General features: G+C 33.6%; 1 protein-coding gene across 4 annotated transcripts; it reads left to right on the forward strand.

Moving 5' to 3' along the window:
• The first annotated feature begins 420 nt into the window (after nt 1–420).
• Nucleotides 421–10,306, forward strand: LOC125655933 (uncharacterized). Of its 4 annotated transcripts, XR_007362927.2 has the most exons (6): nt 432–738; nt 2,018–2,137; nt 2,636–2,857; nt 3,803–4,087; nt 8,647–8,698; nt 10,151–10,306. XR_007362927.2 is itself a non-coding variant. In XM_048886473.2 (5 exons), exons 1-4 carry the CDS (start codon nt 501–503, stop codon nt 4,054–4,056), a joined length of 834 nt encoding a protein of 277 aa, XP_048742430.2. In that variant the 5' UTR covers nt 421–500; the 3' UTR covers nt 4,057–4,087; nt 10,151–10,306. The 4 variants fall into 4 exon arrangements, 3 of the variants coding, with proteins under 3 accessions (XP_048742430.2, XP_055999384.1, XP_048742432.2); XM_048886473.2 differs by lacking the exon at nt 8,647–8,698 and having other exon boundaries at nt 421–738; XM_048886475.2 differs by lacking the exons at nt 8,647–8,698; nt 10,151–10,306 and adding an exon at nt 9,541–10,117.

The raw sequence follows: 10,306 nt of genomic DNA on the forward strand, positions 1-10,306 counted from the left end.
TGTTAAATTTGGTAACCGCTAAAATTATAATTATTCCGGTTAAACCTTTTTTTTCTATTCTTCAGTTCTTGTATTCCATGTTCAAACAGGATCGCCAATCACGAGGGAGGAATTAATACATGTGTATATGGACTTGTTTCCCAGTCTCAACAATACAAATGACATGCATTTAATTGTGTTCTTGGAATACATACAGTTTAAACTATCTGCTGAAAGCCACTGACAAAGTCATTAGAAAATACTTGAGTTTGTCCTCTTGTTTTCATTGACACTTTTCATCCCGACGTCAATCCAATTACTATCATTGCATTTCTACGAAAGATGCAAGGATTAACGCATAAATACCATATTAACAGACCTTAAACAGCACTTAGTAGCATTCACTTTAGGGGTTTCCGTTTTCCAGTGTCTAAGTCTTTCAGTCTCTCTTATATCAAGTGGGGACGCACTTCACGTATTTACATTAGACAAAATACTACATGTACCTTTAGAAAACAATAATGGATTCACTTGGAGCTCTAAATAGAAGATATTTCTGTCAAACAGATGGTAAACGATGGATATTTATATTCGTACTTGGTTTCGTTTTTGTATTGGGATTAGCGATTTTGATTTCCTCTATCACGTATCTTCACAATTACAATAAGGACGAAAACGTTCCGGAATCTTCTGTTTCTTCACAACAAGCATTAAAAAATTCAGCACCAAAAGCCGTGGAAACAAAGGGGGCGTTTCAGAGTAAGTTTATAATCATTTTACTAAATAACAAGTGATTGGATGATGGCTTTCATGGGTCAAGCGTCCAAAGTACCTAGCTAACGGTCACAAGAGCACAAAGCGAATCATCATGGAATTGACAATACTTTAATATCAGTCTATTATCACAATCGTACTTCAATATAGATGTACTTTTATTTTTATATTTTTACGCACTTTGGAAAAGTATAATTACACTGTACATAAGCATGTACTTTACAATGTATAACAGGGATAAAACGAGTTTACTGTCTACAGACTTAAAGAAATATACATGTATACATAATGCACAAACTATGATTTATTACATTGTGGTCCATTATCTCATACCATCAATATGTTGGATCTTAAGAACACGTCAATTTACAATATGGAAACCGTGCATTGTATTCTAGCATATGGTGAAGTTTATCTGAAATGTGTGCGTTAGTATAGAACATACACATTCTAACACACTGTGGGATACAAAACCATCTCTCTGTCGTGACCTGGAGAAGGCGATTTCTACTGTTTGATGTTGTCTAGAAGGGGTGGAATCCCCCATTTCAACATTCTACACAAATTTTGTTGTCATTTTGTAATCTTCCACACCCACTTCACCTTCAACATAGAAAACAAACAGATTTGAGTCGCATCTCGGTTGAAATATTTCTAGATCCGTCACTGATAATTATGTACAAATGACCTTCGAAAGAATTATTGATATCACAGGATCATATCATCGTACCCAACCCATATATCAATTCTGATAAATCTTCACTGAACATTTCATATTAGTTTTCTTTGACAAAGGTTTTATGATACAAAATCAATGATTTGCTTTGAGTTTGAGAATTAAATGCATTTCACGAAAGACAGACACGCTTAATAGGGAGTCTTTAATGTAACTACGGTAAGAGTCATGACTATATTTACTACCTATATCGTGCGTTTTGTAACTGAAACATTTTGATCGCGTTCTGACATAAAACATTTTAAGTACCTACTTACATTATACAACTTCGTTTTCCTACTAATGATTAATGTTGTATGTAGCAACAAATTGATACACAATTGATAAAAAAAATCTAAAAGCCCGGAGAAAAGCTGAACGTGAAGGTTATTTTGCCCATTGATATTTTGTCAGAGAATGAAAGAATTACAAATATGTTCTTTAACACAGTAAGATAGACCTGGCACAAATGAAAGAAATCAATTTAGACCATATTCATATCTAGTTAAAAAAACTGTGAGAAATGTCCTCATCCTTTCTACTGTTCAGAGCCATCAGTAGGAGACCGCTGTTCCTCTAACATCAATTGTCCAGATAACGCTGTTTGTGACAGAGGGACGTGTGTGTGTAGTGGAACGTATCTAGCCAGCGGAAAAGTTTGTCACAATGGTTTGTATTATTCATATTATTACCTGTGCAGTGGCGGATCTGGAGAGGGGTGTTACATGGGCTGTTATGCCCCCTTTTCTAAAAGGTCATATTTTGCTAATTTTAAGTCTTCAACCACACTCCCCATTCTGGAGCGGAAAAGGTACAAATTTGGGTCGCGCCCCTTTTAGAGAAATTCCGGATCCCCCACTGACCCGTGAATCCAGCATGTACATGGATGGCTATGCCATAATTTTCTCATATATTTCACAATGTATCCATACGCCATGTGATGCATTCAAATTGCTCTTTTAGAATTGAATGATACATGTTTCACTCATGAATGAATGCATGGGGTGTCGTCATTCATTATAATAAGCACTATTCATAGTGACGTAAAACTGTTGTTCAAAGTAAATCAAATACGGGGATGATACGATTCTTTGGTATCAATACTCAAAATCATAATGACAGAGGTTCCCATTTTTCAAAAATGCATGTAGTTTTCATGTATTGCAGTTACAAACTTGGCACTCGGAAAGGCAGTTTTCGGAAGTTCTAATCAAAAAGGAACGTATACTAACAAAGGATGGCAAAATGTGGTCGATGGACGAACACGTGTCACCGATTTTAATCTATTATTTCATACCAGTTATGAACTTTACCCGTGGTTGACTGTTACACTGGGCAGACTAAGTATCGTAAAGAGCATCACAATCTATAACAGGATCGATGGATACGGTAAGCCCGTAATACTACATAGTACTTTCATAACTTTGCTAATTTATTTTGTTTCAATTTTGTAGATTGAAAATTATCGTTAATGTAAAGTAATGAAAGAGGAAATATATTTAAACTGGCTATGCTTAAAGTCTTTATTTTGTTAAATTCTATAAGTATTTTATTTATGATAAGTCAAACTTGTTTCATGAAAACTTATGATAAAATTCTTGTTCATCGATGAAGATGATGTGTGTATAAAATATCTTTTGAGCGATGTTGTAACTACCAGTAGTTAAAAGTAATTATTTCAATAGTATCAGTTATCAGAGTTGATTTGATAACAGATTTAATGTTTTTGCACGTATAGTCGTCAAGCAGAACTGGAATTTACGTTGACCAGAAAAACAGAACAATGAAATATTCCAAAACGTTACCCTTATTTTAATGGTACCCCCAAATTGTTTAACGTTTCCATTCATATGGAGACGTCATCATTGCCGGTGAAAGGTTGCAAAATTTAGGCCTATGCTGGGCGCTTACGACCTTTGAATAGGGAGGGATCTTCCGTGACACGGGGCCTCGGTTTTTGCGGTTTCACCCGAAGGATCGCCCCATTAAGCCACCGCATACGACAAGCAAGATGTACCGAGGACCTATTCTAACCCAGATCACCGGATCAAGTGATAAGGGGATATTGATACATAGACGTGGAAAGTTGACGATGGAGAAGTTGAAGTCATCCCGTTTGTCATAACGTTGAGTTATTGAAATTGCCGTTAACACAGTATGCAGACGTGCAAGACTCTGTTATGTCTAAGATTTCAAGTTAACTGGCGTATATGGAATCTACATATCAATGTACATATCGTAGATGTTGCAAAACGTCGCAATTTGTTTCTCTCTTGTAAATTACTCAAATTTAGGAAGTAAAAGTACTCCTTCCATACGACCTATAATTTTTAGGTAGATGGCTGCATGACGTTGAAACCAGGGTTGGGAACTCGACTGACTGGGCTCAGATGTCCACTTGTGGAACGTTCGTGGGACCTAGTGTGACGGGAGGAGTTCATGTCACGGAGTGTGGGAAACTCTTGTACGGAATGTTCGTCACCGTGAAAATTGTCAAACCGAACTACATTACAGACGACCGCAACGCGAGGGGTGGAAAAAATTGTCTGGTGTTGGAGGAAGTTGTCATCGCTGGAATAGTGGTGTAGCCACCCTACTAGCGCCCAACATTCTATCAAAGTATTAGACTGTTTATATGCATATAAATTGTAATCAAAAGTTTTACGACGAACTACAAACACATGGCTGTTGTTGCAAGAAATGTAGATAATACCCTCTTTTACAAAGTGTTATATAGACTTGCTAGAAAATTTATCGCATCTAATAGTTCTCATAGAACATGTATATATACAATGTACATCAGTGTTCACAAGGTATATCTGTCTATCTCTTTATTTTTACCCATCGCCACTTATGTTGTGACACAAAATCTCGTAAAGGTTTGGAGAAAAAGCATGTTAAGATAGTTGACTAAAATCAAAAGGAAGAAATCTATATATTTCAGAGTTCTGAAGTCAGGGGTGAGGGTCAAAATTCATCCCCATTCTCCAAGTTTACTATTATTTTATTGTGATACGATAAACTTGAAAAAATTTCAACATAGACTTAGACCTTTCATATTTCATACAAAGTTAGTTGGTGATCAAAGAATACTCATATACATTTTATGGTTGTGGGGTCAAACAACAAATGTAATACACTGGGTGCGTTCAGAGTAAACTAAATGTTGCCAATGGTAAATATTTGAATCATTGGTACCATTGGATCCTTGTGTACTCTTAACGAGTTTGGGTTATAAATGGTGAGAAATCCAACTATGGTATCATTTTATACCACTAGCTGATCAGTTGGCACCATATGTCAAAGATGTACGCTCATTTCATCTTTGTGAATGATTTTACACCAAGAAGATGTGTTTAGAAATATGTTTTAAGTGCTGTTAATTACTTTCTCCTGGAGACTATTTTCTCCATCTTCGCTAGCCAAGAGTTTTCTGTCCATAAATGAGGAGCGGAGTAGACCGAAAACCCTTGGCTAGCAAAGATGTATTTGCTCTTGTAAAACACCATGAGTATATAGATCATCGGACGAAATATTCAGAGGGGGAGATCACATACACTTGATGTTTTAAAAACCCATTTCCGTTTGTGCATGGACATGCGTTAAGCAACATGTCTGAAAGTGTCTTTAGTTGATGTCTACGGAGATTTAAGGGGAAAAGATGTAATACACAATCTGTTGCTTTCAGTGTGTACACAATGCCCACCAGTTTTGATTACATCATGAATAGAGTTACCAACACTAACAAAGCTCTAGGTTGTCTGCAGAAATGTGTACTATTGGTAAAATTTATTGGCAAACACTTGTATCATTGTCGTACCAATGATTAAAAAAAAATGCCGATAGTAACTTATGTCAACCAACGGTAGTACTCGGGATGGATCAACTACTTTCACTCTTAAACAATATCTTGAAGTTTTTCAACGCATGACTTTCACATCGTACAGAAAGGTTGATGTTTGTTTATTTATTGTTTACGTCCCATTCGAGCGAAAGATATATAGTTAATTATGAAAGGAAGCCATAAATACATTATGGTTTAATAAGGGCAAAGCCAATGTTTTAATAACTGTGATTTTTTCATTGGGAGTCAAAAATCTTTCCTCCCAATGTTTAAGTAAAGATTTAATCTGTACACATTTTGGTTCATAGTTTAATTGCATCATTTTCTTTAGATCCACATCAAAATGTATTCCTAGTAGTTTAAATCTTGTAGTACCCCACTTAAGCTTGTAGTTAGGCAGTAAAATTTCATTACTAAATCTTTTGGATCCAATCCATACTATATGGGTTTTGTCAAAATTAATATAAAGTCCAGACATTTCTGAAAATTGTTGCAGTGTTTCCAATGTTTCTAAGAGAGATTCTTTACTGCCATCAAGAATAAGTGAAGTGTCATCAGCCAACTGGGAAATCTTCTTTTCTATATTGTTTACAGTAATACCTTTAATACTTTTGTTTAATCTAATATGAATAGCTGATATTTCTGCACAAATTAAAAAAAAATATACGGTGACAAAGGGTCACCTTGTCTACACCCTCTCTGAATATTGATTTTTTCAGAGAGATTACCACATTGATTTACTGCAGATTTAATATCTGTACAAAATAATGATACCCAGTTCCGAATAGAGTTGCCAAAGTTAAAGAAAGTTAGTGCTTTTTGAATAAATTCCCAAGACACTGTATCAAAATCTTTTTCAAAATCGATAAGTAATAATAAACCAGGTATATTTTCTTCCTCAGTGTAATGCATAATATCATAGATAAGCCTTGTATATTTTCCAATATACCTTTTGGGAATAAAACCTGTTTGATCAGGGTTGATTATTTTATCTAGATACCGTTTTACTCTACTAGCCACTGTACCTGATGCAATTTTATAAACAGTATTAAACAGAGTGATAGGCCTCCAGTTCTTCAGATATTGTCTTGGTTTGTCACCTTTCGGTAGCAATGTAATGAAACCATGTCTTTGTGTAACTGACAAAAAACTACTTCTATATCCATAATTGATATACCTTACAACAAAAATACCAATATATTTCCAAAACATTTTGAAGAATTCGGGAGAAAAACCATCAGATCCTGGGGATTTATTAGATTTCATTTTGTAAAGAGTATTGGAGGCTTCTTCAATAGTAATTTCCCCTTCTATTGATTCTGATTCTTTATTAGAAAGTTTCGGAATATCTCTAAAGCTTGGCTCATTGTTAAAATCAAAACTATTATTTACTTCAGTTTTCTTGTATAATTGTTCATAAAAAGTTTTTGTTTCCCTTAAGATTTCACATTGTTCATATATTACCCTCCCTTCATTATTCTCCAATCTAGGGATTATTTTGCTCGTAAAATTTCTGGATTCCAAAGCACAAAAATAATTTGATGGTTTTTCGCCTTCTGCAACCCATTTGGCTCTACTTCTTACACAATTACCTTGTAACGTGTGTTTTCTTATGTTTTCTAGATCTTTTTTTTTTACTAGACAGTTCATCAATATTACTGTCACAAACATTTTCTTCCAATGTTTTGATATTTTCAATTAATGCTTTTTCCTCCTTTCTTTCTTTTTTTTAATATATGAAGCATAAGAAATTGTTTTACCCCTTATTTCTAATAATAAGGTTTCTAAAAACAGTTGATCATTAATAGTGAAGGAAATGTCTGCATCAGGGATATTGTGTATGTTACCAAAATTATATACAGGAGCTGCATATTGCTTCTTCACTTCTAAAATAACACCTCTAATACAATCTAAATAATTTTCATCATATAATAAAGAATTGTTGAACTTCCATAATCCTCTACCTTTCTTGAAGTTATTGAAAGCAATGGACAAGGATATCATGGAATGGTCTGATCTATAACTGACTTTATATTACATTTTTCTACACCAGACAAAAGTGTCTCAAATATTAAGAAGAAATCTAAACGACTTTGTTTTAATGGGTTTTTTTCCCTCAACGAGTATCTACGAGTATTTTCGTGTAGCTGCCTAAAAGGATCAATATAACCATTACTTTCCATTAACTCCAAAACCTTGTCCCTTGCCTTTGGGTTATTAGTACTTTTATAATTGTAATAATCTAAATCTGGGGTTAAGACAAGATTAAAATCACCACACCAAATAATATTAGAACACTGCATATCATCAATGCATTTTTGTACATTATCAAAAAAAAAGGCGGTTTGTCATTATTTGGACCATAAACATTACATATCAACACTTCATGACCTTCAATACATTCTTTAAGTAGTAAATAGTTTCCATCCACATCACCCTTTTCAGTAAGAGGTTTAAAATCAAAATTATTATTAACTAGAATTGCAACTCCTCTTGAATTTGTAGAATATGAACTAAAAAAGCATTGGTAACCCCACACATTCTTAACTTCATTTTCAGTATCACATGAGAAATGTGCATCTTGTAAACAGTAGATATTATGATTTAAGGCTCTTAAATAATTAAAAATGTCTTTGCGTTTTGCAATATCACCCAAACCTTGACAGTTTACAGAAATGATTTTAACCATTGAAATTTATAATGAATAGACATTGAGTTATGAAAAAATGATACCCAACAGAACTTCAGAATCCTCAACGTTGTTGAAAGCATGCATGTAAAGATAAAGACAAAGGATAGAGAGAAGAAAAGACACATGTATGTACACATAGAGATAAATTTGATGATTATCATCAGTAAAAAGAGTTCAAATGAAAAAATCAAGTTAAATACTGACACGTGAGTCACTTTGTTTGGAACGTCGTCAACATGTTATGACCGGAAATGTGATTTGGATAACTAATGTCTGAACACATGATCGAATTTTCTAATCCCGGATTTTACTAACTTTGTATTCAATGTCGTCCAGAATGTCAAACTTTACGCGCTTTCCCTTCACTGTTCCATATACCGACCCATTGAAAAACCATGCCGATGTCACACCTTTTGTATCAATTAGTCGCTTTATGAGTTCAATATTTTCCTTTGTTACATCGTCCCCTATTCTGATCTTTCCCGGGGCGTTTTTAACCGACTATCTATGTCGCATAATGTGGGCTTTTCTGTCATTGTTTTTCATCGTCATTATGATGTCAATCCCAAATCCCTCTGTGTTATATTGTAAAAATTTAGAAAAATTATTTTTTTCTTTCATATGGAATAATTCAACTCACAGAGTAAAAAAAGAAGTGATAGTTAAAAAATATGAAGATGGAGGATTGAAAATGGTAAATCTAATGTCTTTTATAGCTTCTATGAAATTATTTTGGGTAAGACATCTTATTTTTTCCAGCAGAGGTATGGGAAGTTTACTCCCAATTTTGAGTTGAACAAATTCATTAACTGTGGGGTTGAATACATCACCACTCTTTTAAAAACACTGAAAAATAAATTTTGGATTGATGTATTCAAGTCGTACATTACATTACATAGTCTTATTGATGAGTCCACTGTTGCTGCTGATTCACCTCTATTTTATAACCCACAGATTCATATTGGTGGAAAACCATTTTTTAATAAGCAAATGTTTGACAGCAACATCAGACTGATTAATGATATTATTAATGAAGATGGTTCACTTTTTAGTTTTTAACATTTTTGTGATATTTATACAAACATTAGGATAATCTTTTTAAAGAACACAACAGCATTGTCCATGCAGTAAGAGCATGGATAAAAAAAACCTCAGACCCTGGAAAAATCATCATGAAGCTCACAAGTCCATTAATTATGACAAATACTTACACAATTTTGAAATGTTACAAATCATTTTTTTATGACATTCTTAATAAAAATAACTCGGTCTCAGCTGGCAAAAAGAAATGGAGTGAGCTTTTAGATGTAGACGAGAGGGAATGGAAAATAATCCACAAAATACCCTTCAGAGTGACAAAAGACTGTAAGCTCCACTGGTTTCAGTACAGAATTATAAACAAAATTTTAGCAACAAATTCCTTATTGTTCAAAATAAAAAGAATAGATTCTAAATATTGCAACTTTTGTCACTCTGAAGAGGAAACAATAGAACATATTTTATGGGAATGTAAATGTTTACAATTATTTCTTGCAGAATTCAAACAATTTTTAGAAGACAAGACTGAGCAACAGATTACAATTACAAAGAAATCCTTTATTTTAGCTTGTATTGAAAATAATAGTGATATACAAAACATTATTATTTTATTTCTGAAGTATTATGTCTATACTGCAAGATGCACTAAGAAACCTTTAAACTTGCCCGCTGCAATATCACAAATGAAATTATTTTATGAAACACACAAATATATAGCATATAAGAATGGTGAAAAGAAAAAAAATGATACTCAATGGAACAGATGGAACTTAATATTTACTTAAAACATGCATCTCTCTTTTTCTCTCTTTCTCACTATCTTCTCTCCATGCACATAATGATAATTAGATATGACTTGTTGTATTCAGGTACTTTATTATGTGTACAAAAACCAATAAAAAAAATACATTATGAACGTCTGTCTGTCCGTTACATGTATTACTTTCGTTGTGTCTTGATAAATCGAACAATTTTGAAGCAAGCTATTCATATTTGATACAAAGGTATTTATCCATTAAACGAAGACATGCACAGTCTTTGTTACTTGTATGTGTAATATATGAGTTAAATTCTCTGTTTGACAATTTAATCGTTTTTTTCCACAAAGGTGTATCATCAATGCTGAGTATGCACATGCAGAATGACCTCACGTGTCTAGATTGTAAAGCTTGTTTTGTGGAATGTCACAGAGGGACGAGCTGGCTGTAACCATGTCAAGCTAATACATTAAAAAGTCACAATGTTGTTATAAAGAGTTTATTAT

The sequence above is a fragment of the Ostrea edulis genome, chromosome 7 (genome assembly GCF_947568905.1).
Source record: "Ostrea edulis chromosome 7, xbOstEdul1.1, whole genome shotgun sequence".
Classification (NCBI taxonomy): Eukaryota; Metazoa; Mollusca; class Bivalvia; order Ostreida; family Ostreidae; genus Ostrea; species Ostrea edulis.

What these genes read in the sequence shown, in the direction of transcription:
- LOC125655933 (XM_048886473.2), top strand. Translation starts at nt 501, where the DNA reads ATGGATTCACTTGGAGCTCTAAATAGAAGATATTTCTGTCAAACAGAT. An exon ending in AACAAAGGGGGCGTTTCAGA is followed by an intron (nt 739 to 2,017) that starts GTAAGTTTATAA and finishes TCTACTGTTCAG; the next exon opens with AGCCATCAGTAGGAGACCGC. An exon ending in TAACAGGATCGATGGATACG is followed by an intron (nt 2,858 to 3,802) that starts GTAAGCCCGTAA and finishes TATAATTTTTAG; the next exon opens with GTAGATGGCTGCATGACGTT.